The sequence below is a fragment of the Drosophila novamexicana genome, unplaced genomic scaffold (assembly GCF_003285875.2).
Source record: "Drosophila novamexicana strain 15010-1031.04,08,12 unplaced genomic scaffold, DnovRS2.1 tig00000960-arrow-arrow-pilon, whole genome shotgun sequence".
Lineage (NCBI taxonomy): Eukaryota > Metazoa > Arthropoda > Insecta > Diptera > Drosophilidae > Drosophila > Drosophila novamexicana.
The window spans coordinates 529307-554593 of record NW_020824833.1 but is presented as its reverse complement, the minus strand read 5'-3'; the positions used below and the strand labels follow the sequence as shown (position 1 = coordinate 554593).

The 25287-nt window shown below is 37.5% G+C and overlaps 2 protein-coding genes across 3 annotated transcripts; one reads left to right on the top strand and one right to left on the bottom strand.

Annotated features, from left to right (window-relative positions):
- Window positions 1-80: 80 nt before the first annotated feature.
- Window positions 81-10249, bottom strand: LOC115765271 (sushi, von Willebrand factor type A, EGF and pentraxin domain-containing protein 1). Its single transcript, XM_030708761.1, has 14 exons — window positions 10038-10249; window positions 5011-5273; window positions 4474-4948; window positions 4251-4403; window positions 4040-4189; window positions 3807-3983; window positions 3457-3752; window positions 2984-3392; window positions 2745-2924; window positions 2546-2672; window positions 2151-2263; window positions 1729-2082; window positions 1150-1665; window positions 81-1087 (listed from the first exon to the last, which is right to left on the bottom strand). Exons 1-14 carry the CDS (start codon window positions 10192-10194, stop codon window positions 954-956), a joined length of 3504 nt encoding a protein of 1167 aa, XP_030564621.1. The 5' UTR covers window positions 10195-10249; the 3' UTR covers window positions 81-953.
- An 11219-nt stretch (window positions 10250-21468) lies between these two features.
- Window positions 21469-24630, top strand: LOC115765391. 2 transcript variants are annotated; one of them, XM_030708919.1, is made up of 6 exons: window positions 21478-21562; window positions 22695-23423; window positions 23506-23632; window positions 23698-23864; window positions 23972-24291; window positions 24375-24630. In XM_030708919.1, the coding sequence occupies exons 2-6, from the start codon at window positions 22791-22793 to the stop codon at window positions 24547-24549; spliced, it is 1422 nt and encodes a 473-aa protein (XP_030564779.1). In that variant the 5' UTR covers window positions 21478-21562; window positions 22695-22790; the 3' UTR covers window positions 24550-24630. The 2 variants fall into 2 exon arrangements, with proteins under 2 accessions (XP_030564780.1, XP_030564779.1); XM_030708920.1 differs by lacking the exon at window positions 24375-24630 and having other exon boundaries at window positions 21469-21562; window positions 23986-24103.
- The last annotated feature ends 657 nt before the right edge of the window (window positions 24631-25287 follow it).

Here is a 25287-nt window from a genome sequence, read left to right as displayed (position 1 = left end):
CAGAAAGGCTCAACGCATTGGTATGGATTAAAGAACATATACATTCAGTTTATCTGCATCATAATAAATTAGTTAACCACATATTTATTTAAATAAAACATAGTTTTTCTTTACTTAAGTATTATCGAGTACTTACACATTGCATAACAAAGTTGTACATTCTGGTTATACATATTTTATATAATACTTAATAATTTGAAAAAAAAAAACAAGTGTGCTCTAATCGGGAATGCCCAACTAGGAGATACCGTGTACCCAGGGTCAAGCTTCTCTAACAAACATTCCTTCTTTACATTAACACATGTTCACTTGCTGCAGCGGCTGTGCTACTACCTTCATCCCCCACACTGTAGGAAATGCATTCTTGAATATCTTCGGTGTTTTCAGTCCGATCTATATCAAATGTTCAGGACTTGAATATGGCACCCAAATGTGAGGTTAAACCAACGCGCAAGGGTATTCCTTCAAAAAATTTTACTTTGGTAGTGGCGGGAGGGGGACATGAATTATTCCATACATAGAACAATTAATGCCGAATTTGGTGTCTCTAACACCTATATCTACGAGATAGCTTCAAACCACAAATAGCAAATGACAGGAGTTACTGATAATTTAACGCGTTCTGTGGGAGGCGCGGATATTCGAAATTCGAAGACTGATTTTTTAAGTCAACGTGTGCATACAGAAAGACAGACGGACCCGGCTAGATTGACCTAACAATTAAAGCTGATCAAAAACTATATATACTTTATAGGGTCGGAGAAGCTTTCTTCTGCCTGTTACACACAGGCCGATGTTCGTGCTCTTGTTGTGCTTTGGGTAGTAGGTAATAAATGAGTTTTCGCAACTACAAATTGTTCACGTCCTTTCTTAAATTACTATATACATATATAAACAAAAGTTAACATTAATGATACATGCACGTACGCACAGAGACATATAATTCATGCTCTTTATCGCACAGATATGCCATTAATTGTGATTACGTTATTGGATACTGGCTCTGGCTCGTATACTTCATCATTTGTGCGCATCTCGTAAGGTGCATCATAAAACTGTTCATTTGGTATTTGGTCGTAAATGTTTTCTGCAAATATGTTTTTAATTAGTTTAATTAGTTATTTTAATTGTAATTTAAACTCTACTTACCCGAGCGACTGCTTACTCGTTCACCGTCCCCAGTGTTGTCGTTGTTCCGGACTCCTCGATGCCCAGCTCCGCCTTGAAATGTGTTGAAGGTCGCGGATGGGTTGTTGTCCATGTGCATGCGATTGTTTGCCTCTAGCGTAGAATATGACATAACGGCGGCATTGCGCTCATCTTTTGTTTCGGCTGCCTGAATGTTTTCTGTATTTTTGACGGGCCTAGCCTTGTTCCGATACAAGAATATAAGGCCAAAGATGACGAGCAACGCTACAATAACAGTAGCGCCAATGGCAACACCTGTACCCAGTTCAGAACTTTCTTGTCCCTCCACAGTTGCCAGTTCACAATGCGGCTGCTTGCCACTCCAAGCACCATCCTCGGTGCATTTCCGCAGATACTGACCAACCCTTTGGTAGTTTGGTATGCAGTGATATTCGGCAGAGCCGCCGTATAGGGTGGAATCGTTGACCACAATAACACGACCATTGTCAATGGATAACGGCCGTCCGCAGTCAACAGCTGTTTATTGACAATTGTAAAACGTCTCTATATATTGAATGCGTTTAAACTCATAATACTTACGTCTACATGTTGGACTCTTGCCCGCCCATTTGCCATTTTTTTGGCAGACGCGTGTATCATTGCCAACCAAAATGCGACCCTTTGCACACTTAAAGATAGCCACCGAGCCTACGGCGCGAGTGTCTGCCTCCACAATTAAGCTATCACTTACATTGGGCATATCACAGACAACCTCAACGCATTTTGGGGCCTCGTGGCTCCAATTGCCATGCTCTGTACACAATCGTCGTGAGACGCCATTGAGTTTGTAATTTGCATTACATTCGTAAAGGACTGCGGCTCCATAATAAGTGACATTGGTAGCTAAGGTCACCTTACCGTTAGTAATGTTTTCGGGCGCTCCACACTCCACATCTGTAATGTTAGGGAATTTGCTTATTTTAGCTCCATCGATATTTATCTTATAATTTCATTATACTTACATACACACTCTGGTCTAATGCCGCTCCACTGGCCGTTATCCGTACAGGTAGCCAGGGCCTCGCCAACCATTTTGTACCCACGCTCGCAACGGTATTTCGCCAGCGCTCCAATTCTGAAATGCCAACGACTTAATTATAATTCAACGGTATTAACAAGAAGTAAGAATTCGAAAAGCCAAGTAAAATCTGATATCTAAATGTTTACCCGAACTTGAATACTTCAATAGCGTAAAATAATTGAATAGATATAAGTTTTACAATATAATTTTGCGATTATCAATATTCCTGTCGATGGGTCATTATTTTTTCCAGACACGTGATCAATAACAAAGGATACACATCATTGATTTTTAATCAATGAGGCACGTAATATAATCGTACTCGTCACAACTTACTTGTACGTCTGTGCTGTATTTTGTGTGGAATCCGCGGTGCGTATAAGAGTGCGCCCGTACATTCGGTCATTGCCGGTAACAGACAAGAGGCTATGTGTGGGCAGCGTCGGTTCGTGACATCGAATTTCTTAGAAACATAAACAATCATATAATATACAATAATTCAGCATACTATAATGTTGATAATATATAACCCTACCTTCACATTTGGGACTGGAATCGCTCCAGATGCCTGATTCGAGGCATTTACGTTTCAGCACTCCGCTTAGCTTGTGTGATTGCGCGCAGGTAAAGACCACCTCGGAGCCGACGTGTGTTGTATTTGACACATATTTGATGGAGCCAAACGGTATGGGCAATATGGAGCCACAGTCGATATCTAAAAGAATTTTAATTAAGTTACATTACAATAACACTTAATTTCACAGATACACTTACATTCACAGAAGGGCGCATCGGAACTCCATTCTCCTGTATCCAAGCATTCAAGAACTGGGTTTCCATGCATAATGTACCCAGGATCGCAGTTGTATTGTATTTTAGAGTGTACATTGTAATCATATCCAATGACAAAGGTGCCGGCTGGTACTTGTGGCGTTTCACATGTTACAAGCTCGCAAACTGGTGCTTCGCCAGACCATTTTCCATCTCTTGTACAGTAAAGATCCGATGGCCCGTCTAACCAGTGATCCTCATCACACTCGTACTTGACAATAGAATCAACCGTCGTGGTACCGTTCACTAGAATGGATATGCCCCGATCTGGACGAGCGGGCGCACCGCAGTCGACAAACCGACACGACGGCGTTTTGCTAGACCAATCACCTCCCAATCCACAAGAGATTATCTGTACACGAATAAAAAATTATGTGTATGAATTGGCACCGCATCCAATAAAATTGAATACTTACCGCTTCTCCAACAAGCACATATCCCGGATCACACACATACGTGGCAGTGGACCCAGCCCGCTTGTCAGTAAAGTGCACGTTGCCGCCAGTAATCCCTTGTGGATCAGGACACCAGTCCACCAAGCACTCTGGCTGCTTGCCATTCCAGCCTTCCTCCAAACATGTTCGATTTTCGTTACCAATTAGCGTGTAATTCTCATGACAGCTATAGGTAGCCACCACTCCATAGCTGGTGCGTTCCTCAGACAGGTGTATAGAACCGAATTTCAGCTCGGGTAATGCACCGCAGTCAACATCTGCATGTCTGTTGTTATTTAAACTCGGTACGTTAACTCTGATAAGTTACTCACATTTACATGTCGGCGCTGCTCCGCTCCATGTGCCATCTGGCTTGCACTCGCGCTCTGCATAGCCCAGAAGCGAGTGACCCTTTGGACAATCGTATTGAATTTTCTCGCCTAATGTAAACTTTTTCCCCAATACGGTTGTGTTTTGCCGCGCATCCGGCGAGCCGCAGGACAACGGCGCTAAAACACATAAGCACATTAGATAATATTTTTATATGTTATGAGATGACACATACAGTGCTGGCATATGAAATGCAGATAGTCCAGATTGCAGCCCACATCATTCCAGAGCCAATTGCGGCCACCATCGAAGACTACACAGTTCTGCTCTCCGTTGTAATTATTCGGCTGATCCTTACCCCACGCTGGCTTCTGCACTATTTCTCCTGTTAATAGAATAGCTTACGTTATTTACCTTTAAATGCGTGAATAATAAGATTTGCGTACCATTAACCCACTGCCAAGTTCGGGATGTAATGCCCGGTTCCTTTTGTGCGCCAATCCAAACCAATTGAGGCTTTAGTTCTGTTTTTCGACGCTCCAATTCCGATAGAATGTATTGGCTCGTAGCGCCACGAAAGTCGTGAACCAAGTTACCACCTGACGCAAAACAGTGCTGTTAGTTAACATGTATTATCGATAGGTTATTTTTATGCAACAGTGTACTTGCCTGTCTGCTTGCAAATGCTTTGAGCTTTTTCAAAGCTTTCGCCTTTCGTAATATGAAAGTCGTAGCATGTCTTGGAAAATGTCGTTACTACGGTATCCACCCCGATTTTAGGGCTTAGACAGCGATCCACGGAAAATTCATCATTAGTAAATGTCTCTACTTCGCACAGGCTTAGGCTGCCCTCAACACCAACCAGCTGAATGGCCACGTACTGGCCAACAAGCGGTCTTGCACAGGTGAAAGTCTTCACAATGCCTTCGTCTAGTGTGCCTGGGTACCAGGCGCAAAGGGGATTCCGCTGCAGATCCGCGCTGCTATTGCCCACTCGAATCTCCAAATCCTGCAGCGGCTGATGCCCACAGCAACCGCGCGTGGTAATGCGTACCACATGTACAGCCTGCGGCACCAAAAGATCCACACGCCACCAAGGAGACGGCTCCTTTTGTGTTTCCGAGCATTCTTGCCCATCGGGATTCTGCAAGAGACACTCATATCACATTCAAAGCTTAGTTCGTCTGGTTAATGTGATATGATTACCTTATTGCCAGGCTTTCCATCATTCGCAAAGCTAGCAGGACCACTGCGCGTATAGGAGCTTTGGTTAACCGGCTTGCGGTAGGCCACATTCACGCCACAAAAGGGCAGTTCTCGCTCCCAGCCTTTCTGGGGATCACACTTAACAGTGGGCGAGCCAAACAGCTCGTAACCAGCATCACATGTGTAATGTGCCTCTGATATGCCAAACTCGCCGGTCACTGTGCGAACTTTGGCATTAAGAGGCACTGCCGGCGGACCACAAACTAAAAATAAATACAAAAACAATTATACATATTTGTTGTTTAGTTGTTGTGATTTGATGACAAGTTTTTTATTTTTATACGATTTTTGATTTGCTTGGCTCGAGGTTTCTGGTTTTTGTGCCTTAATATCACGACAATCGTCATCTAACGATATTGTCTTTTAATTAAATCACACAAGATCCATGACCTAGAGCAAGTCAATCAAGTCAATCGATATTTCTCTTTTACTTAAGATTTCCCTTTCATTTCATCAGTTATATTCTCCTTTCAAGCACAAATGTGTATGTATATACATATATGTATATTTGTATTTAGTACACAAGGTAAACATGATATATGGGTTGGTTCTTTATTGCCACGTCCATAGGCAAGAGAGAGGCCTTAAACTATATACTTACATTCTTTGATGGCATAAATTACCAGGTCGATTCCTTATATCTTTTAATTTTGAGTTATATATTTCGGTTCACTCTCAACATCGCCCATTTGTAAAGTTTTCAATGGGGAATAGGGAAGTTTATGGTCAAGAATAACGTATAAAACTGTCTGTCCTGACTGGCTGATTGCTGATGAATATGCAGTTCAAGCATTTCTTCTTATCACCCGGTTGGCTTCAAACTCAGATTGGAAGATCTTTGTGAAGATCATCTGAGAAGTTCCTCGCACCTATGGTCTATGATTTGATGGATGAAGTTTCCCGTTCAAACTCATATCCAAGGATCTTTACAAAAATTCAATTGAAGATTTTGTGAAAATTCTTTTGCTTGACAATTCCATCTCTCTTGGATAGAAATTGCGTACTAATGATTGTCTGAAGTTACGGGTGAATTACGGGTTATACATATATGTTAGAATTTTTGGAAATCCTACCTACTCTTGAGTTAAAAATGCGGATGAGAGCTGATAGTTTCAGACCACAAGTCTGGGCGCTAATGGCTTTTTTTATATTATATGTATTTGTTAAAAAATAAATCAGTTGTTCGTTAACAGAAATTGGCGGTTATCAATTCAAACAAATTCAAACAAGGTTCATCTGAATCTAGCCCAGAGATGTACAAAGAATGGGTTGTCATAGTTATAAGTTGATGATTCTTCAATGCGTAATATTGCATAATAATGATTGTCACAGTTTCAGAACATGACTCAAAAGATAATGCAGGAAAGCCCTAATTCAGTTTTTTTATATTTTAAGAACTGATCTCTTTTCTTTGTGCTTAAAACAAAGTTGTGTGCTCTGTAGAAGGCTTATAGCCAGTTTTAAACAAACAAGTTTTAACGCAATTGACGCATAAAAAACTTGGCAATCACGAGCTTCACCATTCTCCTAACCTATTTGCATGTTGCAACTATAAATGACACTTAATCTTTGGTCTTTCGAAAATGTCCAAGTATTTCGCATTTATTTTAGACTTCAATTATTCGAATACTTCCGAACCTTTGAAAATAAGTGAAATAAGACTGTAAACTTATCACGTTTTCCAGCAAAATCCAAATCGCTAAAAAAAACGTATTCATTAAATTCTTTTGTATGGGCTCATAAATTTGTCATTTGGTATGGAAACAGCCAAAAGCGCAAATCACATCTAATATGAATTTTCATAAATATAATTGAAAATTAATTTCAAGCCGAAACTTCACTTTGAGGAAAGTACTGTACATACGTTTTCCGCGATTTTTTCACACTTGCGGTTGGAATTTCCCAAAAGCCTGTCTTCACCTCACATAAGGTAAATCCAGTAAAAAACAAATACATTTCAGCTCCTTAGCTCTTTCAGTTTGGGTTGAGCATTATTCACCAAACATTCAGTCAGCACAACAAATTTCATACATATATATAATATAGAACTATCTTCATATTGTAGAAAACTTTCTAGAGTGGCTGAATTTATTTTCCTTAATTGGTCAAATTAAAATGTCTTAGTCGAAGACGAAAAAAAAAAACATACATGCCGTATTCAGAAACCTATTAAAAGTATACATACATGTGTAGCTGCCCAGTTTAGTGCCATGCATTATTGGTGTGGGTGTTTCTTTCGGTTGGGTTTCGTTTGTATTCCGTGGTATAAGAACACATTCTCAAAGTTACAATTTGCATACACATGTACGTAATATATTCTTTTATGCTTTGGGTTCTTTCCCATAGACCATAATTTATAAACGAACAATTTAATAATCAACTTGAAAAATGTTCCCATAATGCTTAAAATTTAAACACGATTGTTAGTTAGTACATATGAAGTTTTCTGTGTATATGCCAGTAAATACTAACAACATTTTCTATTCAGATTTTGCAATTATTAAGAATAAAACTCCCATTATTGTTCAACGGCATGCCCACCTACCTATATTACATAATTTTATACCAATGGGCACAGGCCGGCACCATCCACCCGGATTGGGTACACTGAATATTCGTTAACATAGTGAATGGTGTATTTTGGGATTTTACAATATCCGACTAGCTGACCATGTTGTTTTACTTCTTGCTTATCATCCATCTGTAAACGCAATGTTTTTGGCACTTTTGAAGTTAGAGTTTTGAAATTTTGAATATGTACATGTTGTCTGATGCAAGGACAGGTGATAAATTGCCCATCATGAGGCAAGAAAACAACAACTAATTCTATCTTCCAGACCTATGATGATTTTATCCAATATTCAATTTGTGGCATCAGACTTAATTCTCAAAACTCAAGAAGAACTTTTTCAACTGATATAAGATATAATAATTAGACAATGAACAGGGTATTGTGCACCCGGTTGCACTCGACTGAAACTATATTTTTGTGGTTATCTTCACGTTTAATATTTTGGGACATGATAGATAAGTTGTTAGTTAAGGTTAATGAAGATAGGTTTCCTTTGGCTAAGACTCGAATACTTTAAAGTGTATTTCTATACGTCAGAAATATATAATATAATATTCTGCTCGCTGATATTTATTTGTTTCTTAATGGTTTCGTTTGGCTTGGCTTGGCATTTTAGTTGTTCGGAGCTTGTGCGATATTTGCGAATGTTGTTGGTGTTCCAGATGCTGATGTCAGGTGTCTCCCTTTTCAAAGTAGCAATTGCAAAGTGTTGCTAACTTCAATGATTTTTTTCTACCCAAGAGCCGTATAAAAAGCAGTTATTGTTATTAGACTACAATCGCCTATATCCGGTTTTACCGGTATTTATGATACCCATACTTATATGAGTTTTGCCTTATATATTATGCGTCTCATAATAACAAGAAAGAATGGCTTTCTTCCGTGCGCCGAACACTAAATGCCCTTGTATACATCTTTAACAAAGGTTAATACACGAACTACTTAATCTAATTTTTGTAGCTTCATGTAGAAAGATTTAAGGCCGAAAGATCAGTCTGCATAGAAACAGAACAACAGACATACGGACATACGAACATGGCTATATCGAGTTGACTCTTGATACTAAAATAAGTTCTTAGTCAATATATCCAAACAAGTCGATAAGAGTATAAAAACAGTTATTAACAGTTGGCATTAGAAATTGCCTTTTTATTTTTACATGGTATAAAGTGTATATTGATTTTGTACAATGTCTACTTTTGTGTTTAGTGAATAAACCATGTCTCCTCGTTACTACGTTATTATCATTATTAGGTATTACAAAATCTTAGCTAGTTTATTATTATTTGAATACATGTCATATATTAGAGTCTGAACATAAGAAATTGGAGAGAGTGCAATAATAATAACCATTATGCAAACACAGCCCACAGCTTAAATATGCTATACGGATAATTTGTCTGCATATATATGTATATATACCTTTCGATTTATAAAAAATAACTAAAGAAATATACCAGAAAATTATATAGTTCATTTAAATGTTTGGCGTAACTTTTAAACTTGATATAAAATTCTTATATATAAACACAAATATGGTTTTAAACAACATTTTTTTACTGTGTGGTGAGTGGCTCAATGAACGGGTTTCTGTAATTATAAGTGTACTCGAAAGCAAATGGGATATGTTGCAGTCGGGTGTGACCGACTGCGAAATGTTTGAATCGATCCTAACATCTTATCAGTAGGTTTAATACCGAATTTTGGAACGCTTTCAAGCTGTGGAAGATATTGATAAGTATCTGCGATTTTCCACGTTTCCAGGGGCGAAGTCAATTAATCCTAACGCTTTAACAGACGCAGTCGTTCATTTATGTTATGCTATGTTTTGTTTTCTTATCCTTTCACTTTCGAGTACATATGAACTATCAGCACATTTGCTAACTAGGGCAGGCAGCCTGTGTGATAGGAATTCATCTGTATTCCTTTATGACAAACCAGGCGCATACAAAACGTATATGGTATTTAAAAACATGTCACTTAGGTAGATGTAATATATAAAACTCGTAACAGCGAAATTAAAGAGTCGATAAACTCAGTAACTCAGCAATTATATTTGCTAATTTAATTTATAAACCAATCTTAGCCATTTAAAAAGTAAAAGAAAGTTGTGTAAACGAATCACGTTAAAGGAGGAATACCCGACCTTGCCAATACGTGTGTGCCTAAATACCAAGTCGATCGTTAAGCCCATGAGTGCTAATGTCATAGGATCACGCATACCATATACATATATGCATATGCAAATAAAGATAATTTTCAATATTTGTGACACTGTTTTAGTAGTTTCTGCATTTACCGGAGTTTTGCATTCTTGTAAATGCGCTTGTTGATCAAAATTATATTATAATCTTAATGCTAATGTTATGAATGAATTTGCTGGCAAGGAACTTACTGTGGCAACTCCCGGATGTAATTAGCGTCATCATCATCATTATCAGCATTATGGTTGGAGGGAACGTATGTTTTGAAAAGGCCATGGCTCTTTGAAAAACGTTTTCCAGTCGAGGTGCAACCGAGACGAACAATAACCTGCGGCAAAAGCAAAACATTGTTTGCTTTTTGCTGTTATTAGCTGTTGATTAGTGGGGGTATTTACAGTTGTAGCATCACATATGATCACCATATGCATACAAATGCCTATTTTTTATGTGTTTATGTATGTACTTATATAATTGCATGTGCCGCATATGTATAAATGCATATATTTAATTAATATTCACAGGTATGTGAGTACAAGCCGTGAGCTGCTGTCTTACACTCGCCAGATTTCCATTTTGCATTCACATTGAATTTTCCCTGCTTAATCATGAAAATGTTTATGAATACATGTTTATCTATGTATTGTATTGGTGTATAAAACAAATGCATTTCATCATTAAAAATCACAATAACCGGGCAATGACTCTGAAGCAAAAACTTTTCGAAGCCTAAATCAGTCATACTGAATGACGGAATGATGCAAATACATATGTGGAAAGCAGATACATTCATACCTATTAGATGTCATATGGAAGTAAGGGACGAATATTGCACTAGTTTGTAAACGGTAGTACGTTTTACTTAGTGGCATTAACAAATAATGTCATTGTTTTCATTGGCTGCTCTCGTATTTAAAATGCAGCACTTCGACCGCTTTCAAGGCTTCATTTGCGTTTTGTTTGCTTGGCTAACTTGGCCTGGGGCATGTTGCCTATTGTCGAACGATTGCTTTATTAGGTGTGTTATGATACATTTTAACAGTAAAGAGTGCTCTAGTCGGAAGTGACCGACTAGAAGTTACCCTAAGCCCAGAAGAATTTGAACTTTCTTCTATACATACAAACATGCATATACAAAAACACATATTCACACGCGCGCACAAGCACAGCTTTAGGTTTGTTCAATGCTAATAAGATCAGAGGGGGGGACCCAAAAAGTGTTTCTAGCTCCTCCGAGGGAAACTAGAAAAACCATATTTATTAATAATTTGAAAATTGCAGGAGATATATGTGGGAAAATGTATTCAATTTCACGCATGAAGCTCTTTTAGATTTCGAAATCCATCGTCGACAATATAGATACTATACATGCCTAATGGGATCGAAACTGCATATACACTTGCCTAAACTATTATACCCTTCTTTTATCCAATTTCAATGTGTACAGGGTATACAAATTTGTATGGTGAACGCTAAATGTTCAGTGTGCTGAGAGGAGAATTTCGGTGGCCGGTTTCTCCAATCTCATAAGCAACTTTCGTTACGTCCAGTATCTTTCACTAGTTATCAGTGGTAGTAGCCAATGCTGTTTCTGGTGTTTTGTGTCTGTGGCATTAATTGCTACTGGCTAAATAGCAACAAATATTTGGTTCATTAGTTTTTAGCTGGTGTCTTATAAATACGAAATTCGAAGTGTTAATTGAATCCATATGAGAAAGTACAATGCGCTCAAAACGAATTAGAACTGTTCAACCACGAAAACGCACACAGTCAGTTAAAAATGATCCCGATTCGAGTCTTTTATGTCACATACACACGAAAATATATGCACACAGATACAAATGAATTTTCGTACATATACATATGTATATTTATGATTATACCATTACATATATGGCCAGTATTATTGATTTCGCTTTCTGGAAATGTTCTGCTTTTACTATCCACAATATTATGAGTGGGAGTTAAAGTTGATTATTGCTGTTTCATTTACTCGTGAAAAAATGCACAATAAAAAAAATGTATTAAACAAAAAAGATACTTTTTGGCTTGAGCAGCAACTTTTAAATAAATGGTTATCTATGATTGTGAATTTATTTCATGTGCATACGATATGCGATATAAATATATATATATAAATGTATGTATATATACGAAAGTAATAGTATATACACACACACACACACATATGTATATATATATATATATATATATATTTATATATATACGTATATATATATATATATTGTTAACGGAGTTCGCTGTTGCCAAACACAACACACAAAAACGCGATCCGATCCGTACGCCTGACACGTCTGCTTGGAATGAAAGTTGACTTATAACTGGTTTTAAGCTGGCGCTTTGCTTACAGAAGTTCGCAGCAGTGCGCGTGTGCACCGACGACCGACCACCGTCACCATAAGGTTGATTGGTTCGCTGGCTGCTCGGTTGGCTGTTGGTTGGTCGGTCGACTGGTCGGTTGCTCGGTTGCTCGGTTGGCTGTTTGTCATTGTTGTGGCATTGTTGCAGACGTGAAATACAAGCAGGCTGCGCAATCGCAGAGCTTTACACAATTTGTTCGAGGGCTGATTGAAGACATATTTGGCACGACTAAAGCAACACCGCAATCGTTTCTTATCAAATTTCAATATTGGTTTCCATAATTAGATTAAACGAATCTTACATACTGCTAAAGCGGAATAGCATAAGATTTAAGTTTGTATTATATTAACTCATACTAGATTTGCGAAAATCAATAATGATATTCTTATAACTTGCACTTTTTGTAAATAAATTTAAGTCAAAATAGTAACCAAATTGAATCATTCATCTTATGTATAAATAACACTCCATCAATTAGTATTGATCAACAATAATTATTTATTAACAAATCTTGATTTCTTATGTATTGATTTAAGCCTTTGCTTATTCTATAACTCTAGCGAATACAATAATTTTGAAACACAAAATTACCTCTTTACACTTTAAAAATAAGCGTTGCTTGTAACATATCGATCAACCTCCGCGTTAAAGTGCCGGCTTTGTTGCCCTATTGTTACCGTCGTAAACTTTTTATATACCTTGAACCTAGTGAAAATGGGTAAAAAGGGTATAATGGTTTTGTTCATAATGTATGTAACAGACAGAAGGCGGCATCTTTGACCCCATAAAATGAATATATTCTAGGTCGGCTTCAAATAGCCGAGTCGATCCGTCTGTCTTTTTGTCCGCCCGTTTTTATGTCTGTATATATCAAGAATTTAAGTTCCCTAGAAGTGCATGCTTTACGTTTTTGAATCGTCCTGCTTCCAAGCGATCTATAAAAATCGAAATCCCATTTTTTGAACATATCGCTTGGGTTTTAAAACCTTGAATACAAATTCGAACTGTTAACTTTTTGTGAATATACGCATGTTCCATGCCAGAAATTTTCATCATGTTCGGCTAGGGTATTAATAGATGAGCAGACATACATTCATAATCGTGACATTCGGTTCGTTCGTTGGTTCAGGATATCCCCTAGTCAGGCACTCCCGACGTAAGCAGTTTTGCTTGTTATACCCTGGACCTGTAGAAAATTATTAAAGAGGGTACAATGATTTTGTGCAAATATATGTAACATGCATAAAAAGGCATATTAAAGCCCATAACGTATACAAGTTCTTCGTTAGCCTGCCTGAATGATCAATAATTCTTTTAAATCGATAAATATTCCCTAGCCTGTTTTTTTTTGATAATCTTAACGTTTTAAGATACCAATTCTGTTTCTGTTTCTTTAGTATATCTAGCACAGATCTGAAGTTGGAAATTGTATCTATTTCCCCCCAAAGTTAAAAAAACGAAGAAATATGGCTAATCTCATGGGTACATCTGCTTATTCCAGACCCTGCAAATAAATTTGTAATAATGTGAGTCATAGAGAAGAAGTTGCCACAATAAAGTGTGAAGCTTTGAAACGATTTGTTTTATATTCACTCGGGTCGGGTAAAGGGTATATCCCGATCGTACATCGTTAAGAAGAACACTCTTACTTGTTTCTTTGTACCCCATATACGGAAAATGGGTTACAGTGGTGTTGTGCAAATATATGTAACAGGCAGGAGAATAATAAGATACACAATAAGACTGTCTATTGTAGATTACAAGCAAAAATCGAGTCGATCTAACTATATGCGTGTGCCAAATTTTATGAATTTTTCGAAGTATATAAGAGCGAGAGACATCAAAATTGGGGGAAAAAAAGTGGTGTAGTGTTTTAAGAATATTTCATTTTAACCTTAACCATAACCTACTTCCTACTTGCTTGTTAAATGCTATTACCGACTTGGTATATATTCACATTAGCATATCATAACTTTAAAGAGAGTAGGACTATGAGTCAGTATTATACAAATACTCCTTTTATGAGTCTTGCCGTCCTTATATCCAGTAAAAGCAAACCAACATTCATTGAAAATGTATAAATCCAGATATTTTGCAGTGGTGTTAAAGTTTCACGAGCCCAGAGTCCTGTCTCCTTTGAGTATATACTTTTATTCCTGGGCGAGCTTAATCGATCCAATCTTGTCCTTATGTACGATATAGGAAAATTGTATGTTTGGAACATACAGCGATAGCGCATTGCGTTCCATGACATTATATGCAAAGAAGAGTTAGTGCTTGTTTCGGAATTACAGGATATTTCTTAGTCGATCAAGCCTGACTAGAGCACTCTTACTTATTTTTTCCGCTGTCTAGTTCGCAGAGCAACTTCGAGCGAGCAAAAGAAAATAAACCCGTACTATAACTGGAGTACAGTAAAAGCTGTGTTCTGTTTAATTCTATTAATTGGCATGGTCAATAAAGGTAAGTAGTCAACCGTGGCAAGTACATGTGGGTATCCATGTTTACTTATAGAATGTATGCGTATAGAATGAATACATACCCAGTAGTTCGGTGTCAATTGACTGTCGTGCGTGAGCACGGTGGCCAATTGCCCCCACCGTCTACCCAGAGTGATGCAACGCAGTACCAGTCAAACGGGAAAAAGCCAAGACAGTTTTAGTTTGGCTTTGATTGTCGTCTGTTCTTTCTTTGGCTTATTTTTAACAGTATGCCGTTAATAACCTGTGCTGTGCTCTTAGTGCAAATTCGTTATTCTCGCCTCAAAACCATTCAGACATGATGTAAAAATACATGTTGTTTTTCTGCTTTCGAAGAATTATAAAGAGAAGAGGTGGAAGAAAAACGCATGGGTCGCGTCATATTTGGTTCAATTTTCAAAGTGTGCAAACTTATACGAGCCTCTTACTTGTTTTTTTTTTTTTTTTTTTTTTTTTTTTTTTTGTAAATGAAGTAAAAATTCTGGATAGGTATATAATATACGATATTCTGCATATCCCCTTTGGTGCCTTTAGCTCTTATAAAAAACAAATGTATTTCAATATTGATAGTTATTGATTTCATTGAAACACGGTTATCGATGATTTCAAAAACCCCTATTTTAAGTCTATAACATATGGTTTTCTAGATCGACGCGTTCATACATACGGACGAAAAGATATTGCTGAATCTACTCGGCTTTTATTGCCGGGTATAACTCAGCCTTGCCCATGGCACGTATTAAGTAAATTTTCTCAAAATAGCTTTGAAAATTATTTTGAAACTGATCGGACGCATTTGAATCGCATTTCTACCGAAGAAGTTTAGATTGTGCGAAAAGTGTGAAAAACGCCTCAAATGATTTTTCATTTAGATCTTTGAAAATGAGTTTGAAGCCGAATGATTCCACACTTGCGGGTGGAATTTCCCGAAACCCCGTCTTAACGTGCACCTGCATCACATAACTGCATCACATAACTGCATCACATAACTGTGCGTTGATGACCAATCAATCAGTCAGTCAGTCAGCCAGGCAAAAAGTCTTATGTATAGAGATATATAGAATTTTTGGGGTCGGAGATACTGCTTTCTTGAGGCGAGGCAATCTCGCAACGAGAGCTGCAATGCGTTTCTAGTCTAGCGTTTCTTAGTTTTATCTTATTGATGTGTACACAACAGGGGCAATGTAGCCATTGATTGTTTTGGGACTACCGGATGGAAAGAACCGGGACCAAAATCTCAGTGGACATGACAGCTTTGTGTTTGGAACGGTTTTGTTATTAATAGATTACGAGCGGATTTCGATTTGCAATTGCATATTCAACATAATTTGATCTATGTACATGTTTAGTATAAAACAACGAAATGGGACTGTTGTTTATGCTTCATTATTTCTTTGTTAAATGAAAAATTAGAAAGTGCTGCGTTCGAGAGATGGTGCGGGCAGAGCGCGAAAATTTTACCGGCCCAAACAAAAACAACGCAGAAAAAGTCGACTCGGGAAATGCTTGCAATAATTCCCACTATTCATGACTTTATTTCGAGGCTAAAGTCATTGCAAGCAAAATGTTAACGCACTGTTAAATGTTCAAACTTAACATTTTTAAGTTCAGCTCGCTCTGTTTCTACGAAACCAATAAGTAGCTATTATCAACTAACGTTTGTTCGAAGCCTATAAAAGCTACACTCAGCAAAAAAAAAGTCGTTCTACAATTTAGGAATTTTTACCTTTACGGCAAAACAAACCAGGAAAAACTTATCTTGAAATTAGTTAAAGTGACACAATACGTGATCAATAGGCTCTCTTATAGTATACACAGAACCAATATAACTAACGCTTTCTTATGTACGCATATCAAACTATAAGCACCGAAATTATTCAAGAATGCATTTCCCAAAGTGTGGGGCTTAGGAAAGAGAAAGTACTGTCGCTGCATAAAGTGCGCAGCTTGTGGCGTGCGTGATTGGGTGTGTGTGTTTTTGTAGAAGTATGTGTGCATCTATAAAAGAAAGTTTCACTGAATATTACTACAACTCGGTTCGGGGTAAGAGAGTCTCTTAGTCGGGTATTCTGGATAAGATTAGACAAGTAAATTGCAGATATTTAGAATAAAGCATATAACACAATAACGTCAAAGAGCAGCAACATAAGCTTTATGTCCTACAGATTGTAAAAAAAAATATAAAAAAAATCTATCTGCGGCGGATTAAATACACTTGTATATTCATATATATCTATATACACTTGTATCTTATAGAGCTAAATGCTTACAAGTATGGAGCATCGTGAAACTAATAAGATGGTGGATATATCTTGATAAGCAAAAAAGTGTTTCATAAAAAACTTAATTTTCGACCGATTTTTCCCATGATAGATATAGGGAAAACTGTTCCGAAGTGTGTATACATAGTGAAAGTAATAATTGCCAAATATGGTCAAGATATCTGGACCGACAAACATTTTTCCTAGAACTTTAGTTTGGACCGATTGTTTCTATCCCAGCTATTGATGGTCCGTTCCTGCTGATTACGACATATGTACTGCCTAGAAAAAGGGCTATCATGACGATACCTTTAAAACTGAGAGGTTGGTTTGCATACGATATCCATTCAGATATTAATACAGATCAAGAATATGCGGTCGATATGACTCATTCAATGTGTTTTGCATTTTATGAAGTGATGTGGCCGAAATTATAATAGCCTTTGCTAAATGTGTTTTTATTATTGCATTGGGTTCAGAAACCATTTAAAATTGAACCTGAACCTTCTTCTACCAAAAACACAAGCCCACATCGGAGCAAGCTATCGATGAAACAAACCTATCCTGCAGATGCTTATCATTGACATATTTTCCCATTTTGAAAAATGGCAACTACAAGAAATTATCATCTCAGTCGGTGAAAATACAACAGAGACTGAATTATATTCTGAGAATTTTTTTTTCACTGGTTCAGAATTCATTTATTATTGAAAGAGTTAATCCACATCATCTCTTCGTTCTTCCCAAATAGCAGGGTTAGGCGCGTATTCCCAGAAGATATTTCAACGCATTCATTGGACTAAAGCTTAAAAGGATCGTCTCCTCTTTGGTGTAATAAATGTATAATAGATAATTTTACATTAATGTCCATGTCAACATCATAGGCTGGATTCCATATGAATGATCGGTCTAAAATTGAGCATTTTGAGCATTATGAAAAGGTTAGGTCTGCCAGGGTTAAAGTCTTCGGCGTGCCAAAGATAGCCGTCTTTTTCGATTTTAAGTATATTTATAAATCATTTCATTATCGTAGTTTGGAAAACATATTTATCTATGCTGAAGAAATGTATACGTACGTATGTGTAGCTGGATCTCACGGCATTACCAGTTCTTATTTCTTTAGTTCAAATTTCAGATAAACATTTTTCAACCATTTCCTTCAAGTGGAACTCCCCCTCCAAAGTAATTTTTAAAATATGTATAGTTAAATGAATTTGCAGTCCATCAAAACATGGAACCTAAAGTTGGAATCAACGTTATCCGCACATTTTTGTCATTTACTCCTTGATCCGTATATTTTATCCAAAAGAAGAAACACCTCTCTATTTAAGTACCAAACTTTGAAAATGTATTTGATTCCGGTCGGAAGTTAAGCAAAAAAGTTGTATGCAATCGATTTTTGCGATGTTTCCTTACCTGTGGGTTGAATTTCCCAAAAACCCCGGTCTTAGCGCGACCTACATCACATAAGGTAACTACAGTCATAGCCGTCATTCCGTCAGCCATTCAGTCAGACAGTCATTCAGGACAAACACTTGTATAATGATGTACATGCATATGTATGTACATTCTACAATCAAAAGCTAGAAAAATGCCCGCCGTCCCGGTGCGACGTGTTGTGCCGCTTGCAAAAACGAGAAAATGCATGTGTGGCACATGTAACATATGTACACACATGCACATGTATTTGTATGGCATAAACCGGTTCTGTTGCATATATTTTGCTTACATGCAGTTTTGCTCTAACTAATTAATGCATGCACATGTACGTATATAAGTATTAGTTCAGCATACATTTATATATATGTGAGCACACCACCTGTACTTCAAAGAAATTAATAAATATATATCAATTGTTATTCTCTTGTAGAAGGCATCATAATTTCAGCATAAAATCTGTATCGCATTTAAAGCAACACCTTCGACCTCATAAAGTATTTACATACATATATTCTTGATCAGCACCAATAGCCGAGTCGATCTAGCCATGTCCGTCTGTCTGTCCGTCCGTCCGTCCGTATGTCAGAACTTATAAGAGCTAGAGACTTTAGACGTAGATGAGTTTGTTTCCGATAATCGATAACTTACTCCGTTTCCAAGCAATCGATAAAAATCGATATCGATATCTTGTTTTTTGGGGAGATGCTTCTGCCTGTTACATACATTTGGATTTTGCACAAATACAATATACCCTTACACCCCTTTTTTAATGGGTTCAGGGTATAAATATATGAAGTGGGCAATTATTTTTCACTTTATGAAACTTCCGCTGTTATCAGATTTTTTCATGTACTTGTGTTTGCATACAAAAAAGGCCAATTGCGAGAACGCTAAGCATAGAATCGTCAAATTGATAGAAAAAATGTCCTGCAAGAGTCAGATGGTTGAGACACAGCAGCCCATAACTGAATGCGGTGAACCCATGTAATAAATCGTAGGTGTTCAGTTTTTGAGGCAGAATTGTATGCTGAATAATAGTATAAAGTGTAAATGTGTGTGAAATATTTGATAGGGCTTAAGCTCATATCATATTTTCATATCATATCATATGATTATGAAAACTCTTGGAATGTTTGTTGATCACTTGATAATTAAATAATTAATCTTACGCATTTTTAAGCACATTTACAAGCCATGATCAAGTACCTATTCTGAATACTGCAAGACCGACTTCTGGCATGTTTTAATACGGTAGAAAATGTCTTCTGTTGTAAAATTGATTCTAAAAAACCCTTATGCTGCGGCTGTACTTCTCCTTCACTTAGCCCCTTATTAGGGGAAATGCAATCTTGAATAATTTCGTAACATCCAGCTCTTATAATTTTCGAACTATCATGTCTGAAAAAATTATAGTAAAAATTGATGGCTATAGATGCTTTTTAAATGGAAAGTGATATCGTAGAATATACTAAAGTATATGTATAACACAAATTGAAAGTCCTTAGCTATTATTACGGACACCCGAACACGGTTAGCTCGTCTTTCTGATACAGAGTATATGTAACTTATGTGGCCCTTCCTTCTGTGCATTGACATACATTTGCACAACAATATTATACTCGTTTTACCCATTTTCAATATGTTCAGGGTATTCCTCGTGAGGCTGATTTTTCGCGATTGATGAGACACGTTTTCATTCAATATTATTTTTCAAAAGTTTGAATAGTCGCTTGAAGTTGATGGAACTTTCTGAAAATCCCAGTTGCCACCCAGAGGCGATTGATTTTCCGGAAACCGAATTGGATGGTAAGCAAGAAAACGCTTCCTAGCTACGGTTTGTGATGTGCGTTGATCACCAGTCAATGTCAGTCTCTCTCTATGCACTATGCACTCTCTCTCTCTCTCTCTCTCTCTCTCTCTCTCTCTCTCTCTCTCTCTCTCTCTCTCTCTCTCTCTCTCTCTCTCTCTCTCTCTCTCTCTCTCTCTCTCTCTCTCTCTCTCTCTCTCTCTCTCTCTCTCTCTCTTAAACCCTTTACCGAATGAAAGCGGGTAAAAAGAGTGTAATAGTTTGATGTAACTGTTTGTTACAAGCAGAAGGAAGTATATTTATCCCCATTAAACATTCTTGATTAGCTGGCTTGACCTAGCAAGTTTCTCTGTATAACGCTTTTAATCTCATCAGCAATCCAAAACTCGAGACTTGAATTACGTATGTATTCTCGTATATAATACGAAGACATACTTATATTCTATCTGGTGTTTCCCTCATTTCCATTATATCGTATTTGAGAATTGATTTAAGCAAAAAATTAAACCTTTAAGAACTTTATATACCTAAATTGGTATGTGGGATATCGCTTAATAGTATACACAATACATACAATAGTATACACTAAAGAATATTCCACCTTTTAGATAGCTACCAAATTGAAAAAGAAGAACCCATTTAAAAAGGTACAGCCTTCGGCGCTTCGGTTTATGTATACAAAGGGTGCCAAATTGATGTCCTGAAAGTTTCATAAAGATTGAGCTATGAATGACAAAGTTATTCAAGTTCCATGGTTTGCATGTTGTGTGTTCTTGTGTAACTAATTCGAACGTTCATTACAGCGGATCGGCGCTGTGTACAGGGTGTCTATTAGTAGGGTACTCTCAACAAGAGCTCTCTTACTTGCTCTTACTCTATCGTACATAAAGAAAATGCAATTTAGCCTTGCCACGTCAACTTAGTCGCTCACCGAACACTGAAAACTATCCGCACCTACATTCAGCGCTTCTGGCCTTAGGCTCAAACTCGGAGCGGCGAGCATGTGAGTTGGTTGCGCTCTTGCTGTCGCTCTTGCCAAGTGCTGGCAGGTAAGTAAGCGAATTCCGTTTTGGTTTCAGCGCTTGCTTTTGTTTTTGTTTAGGCCAAGCAGCGAGCGTACAGATGGAAATGGCTTGTTTAAAGCGCTCGATCGAAGTGTGTTCGAGAGAAGTATTTTTAGTTTGTTTTCACCTTTCGGTGCGTACAGTTGCCAGCGTCTCGATTGGAGTGCATTTTTTTCTGTTGTTGTTTTATGATTTTTTTAAATTGTTTCTTTTTTAATATATACTGTTGTTTTCTGGCTCAGTAGACACTTACATATGCATGCATATGCACAAACAGATACACAGGTACATATATTCAGTTATTTTATGTGGATTAACAGATATATTTATGTATTATATATCTACTTTCGTTTGTTGTGAGCTGGTATGCCTCTTATGGTTCCACTTTTCTACACACATATCTTTTTATGTATTTGTGTGTTGTGCTTCTCTTAATACATACATGTGTTTACATTCATTTAAAAAAGTTTGTAATGCGGAAGAAATTTTAAATAGATCGAAGCAACGTTTTACAATTAGCCTACTTTGAACAACGGCATATTCAACGGCCCATAACGATTCCCTTCATTTTAAACTCAACTATTGTTAATGTGTGGGCTGTTGCAGTCTTGTGAATTACATACATACTTGCTAAAGCTGAGATACACGATTTAAACTCACCTTAAGTACGTGTGTTTGTGCAACTGTGACATCAAGCTTTTACAAATTGTATTCCCGATCGCATGTGGGTAAAAGGGGTATATTGATTTTGTGCAAATGCCTGTGACAGACAGATAGAAACATCTCCGACCATAAAAAGTATATTTTTTAATGGCGATGAGTTGAATCGATCTAACCATGTTAGTCTTGGAAACTAAAAGAGCTTGACATTTTTTATCTCGTCTCAGGCAAAACGAAATTTTCGAGATCTCTTTTCATTTTCATAATATTATCGATAAATATGGATTTTAATACAAGGGCTTAAGCAAAACTTAGAAACTATAAGATCTAAATACAAATTTGGTATATAGGGTACTGTTTACTATATATATATATGTAGATTGCAAATATTGCTCGTCTTGGATACCTCTTCCCGCCTGCCAAATGACTTTTTTTTTTAAGAATGCATTTCCTATGGTGTGAGACTGAGGCAAGAACAAGCACAGCTGCTGCAGAAAGTGAGCATCATTGTGTTGTGAATGTGTGGGAATGAGTGCAGGAAACTGGAATGTTTGTTGCATCAGCTTGGCGCTGTCTTATCTTTAGGCTATCTTAAAATCGAGCACTCCCGACTAGAAAAGACTAATTGGCGACACGCTTACATATGCACATATGTGTGTATATGGGAGAAAAACTCTAATACTTTATGAAAATACCAGAAAATGAGTAGAAAAATTGTACTGGCGTTTTCACCTTGCAGTTAATACCATTTTTCCAGCTATCTTTTTAGTAAGACATACTGAATATACGCTATGCGCCAAGAGGCGACATTATTATTAGTAAAACGTCAGCTGAAGGAAGAAGGAAGGCGACAATGCAACCACAAATCGTCCGGCCAATAAGCACCTATGACAACTTAACTGCCACAGTCAACACATCGGAGCCGAAGATAAAACAACAGCAGCCACTGCTGGAGGCAACACGCAGCAACGATCATTCGAAGAGTCCCACGCTGCAGTCATATTACGATCAGGCTAGCACTAGCTTACATTGTGATTTGGCCGTGAACGTAAACAAGAAATCTCGGAGCCGAAAATATCAGGAAACGCCTGAGGCTGCAGCAGCCATTGAAACAGCATCAACAACGCAGGATCGGCTTGACCCGGAAATGCCAGAACACGTCTCGGAGCTGAATGAAACCAGCCACAGCATCGCAGCTGTTAAAGCGGCGCTGAGTGTTGCAAAATCCAAATTTTTTGGAATCCACAATTGTGAGACATTGGACGTTACCGCGCCGCCTTTAGATGAAAATGAATCACATGCGTCCATGCTAGTAATCAAGCCGGAGCCCAAATACCAAAACGTGCCACAGTCCACCCGTATTCCCGTTTTACCGGAACCAACCAGCTTAAAGCCGATGAAAGAGCCCACAAATGTATCGCATCGTTATGGCGCCACATATGAGCAAATTCCATTGAGCGATCTAGATATGCTACAGCCAACGCAGGTTCGTATTAACTATACCTGGCACCTGATGCGATGTGTTTAGGAACAACGAGATTATGCTTAATAATTTTTCCAATGTATAGGCGGTCTATATGAGTACAACGGTGCCACAGAATATGAAGGGGATGAAAATCGCTGGACGACACACACCTACTCGAAATAGTCTAAGACACAGTCGGATGATTGTTGTAAATAATAAGAACCATGACAGTAAGTCTAGCAAAATAAAAAAAAATAATGCTATCCATTTATATTATGCATGTTACCACCCATAGGTATCCAAGATACGTATTCTACGCACATTCGGAATTCAAATCTTTCACGTCAACTGCTGATTTTGCAACTGGCAATTGGCCTGCTGATCGTTGGTCTCGCAATCTCAATATTTTTTTTGACACCGAGTGCCTCTATACTGATAAATCCGTACCTAAGTGGCTTATCAGTAAGTTGCATCCCATATTTAATTGTCCATTTTGATTATAAGAATGTTACCCGTTAATTGCACACATATGTGTTACTTACTGAGTAGTAAATCAAGTAATATTTTAGCTTTTACTTGCCAGTATTGCCGGTCTAATACTGCTTGGTCGGGATCGCGGAGCTGAATACAAAAGAGCACATAACAACTGCTACAAGGTGTTGCTAGCTGAATCGTACGTGTTTTCTGCTGTGGCACTAATTTTCTGCTGCTTGGCTCTAGTCTGTGCCGCTATTGAGTTTGCCGAGCTGCAGAATACCTCAATGCTAACTGATGGCTCCTGTGGTCCAGCAACAAGCTCACTCTTGAATTATCGCAACTGCACCTGCCTGACGGAAGACCAACAGGCTACGACCCCAGAAGCAATAGCCGAAGATGACACAGGGGATGTGTGAGTATAGATGCCAGATTAAATATTGAGCATGCGATTGGCAATTACAATAATTTGTTTTTAATTAAATTATATTATTACAGCGGTAACAGTTACACAAACAGTCAAACTTGTGAGGCACTTCGTGGGAAATGGAAATATTTGCTTGGATTCTCTATGTCTCTTAATGCAGTGGGCATATTTGCAACATTTTTATATATTACAATATTTATTTGTTGTCACCATAACAGTCGAAAACACTTCAATATATCTGTCTGATAAACTTTGTACCTACATGCACATGCATTGACAAGTACATATGTATGTGTATGTACAATTATTATTTTTAATACAAATACAATTGTCACTAAACTAATACATTTAAATTTGGCTCAGATCTAATGTGATGAACATGTTGCGCAATCCGAGGTCTTTTAGCCAATACATTGTTTTGTTTGTAATGCATTTGTGGTTGGCATTCTAAAAAGTAGTGTTCATGAAATGTAATTGATACACGTAACGATAATGAAAATTACATTTCATTATCATTGAAAAAATTAACGATAATGAAAATAACATTCAATTATCACTGAAAACATATTCTCATCAACATTGATAAATGGTTATTTTTATCTCTATATGTATAAAACTGTTTAGCTAAGCCTAAAGTTTGAGTAACGCACCTATTTCAGCGGTCCTTCAATTTGTATGCCTTTCTTTTTATGGTATGGTTGCTAACATTGTTTCTTGTCATGGCGAGCAAACTGTAAAATGTAAGGACAGAAAACAAAGCAAGAAGTTAATATATGGATATAATCCACATTTTGTAAGAATTTCGCTTTGATCGCAGCAATCTCTGTAGATTAACCATTCAGGTATGCGAATCTTGTTGATGCTATGGTAGCCTTGGGGTTAGAAGATGTTCTTCAATGAGATGTTCAAAGGTCTTTAGCAAAAAGGATGACAAACTGATCGTTCTGAAGCCCTTGAAGGAGGAGGGTGAGGCTTTGGGTATAG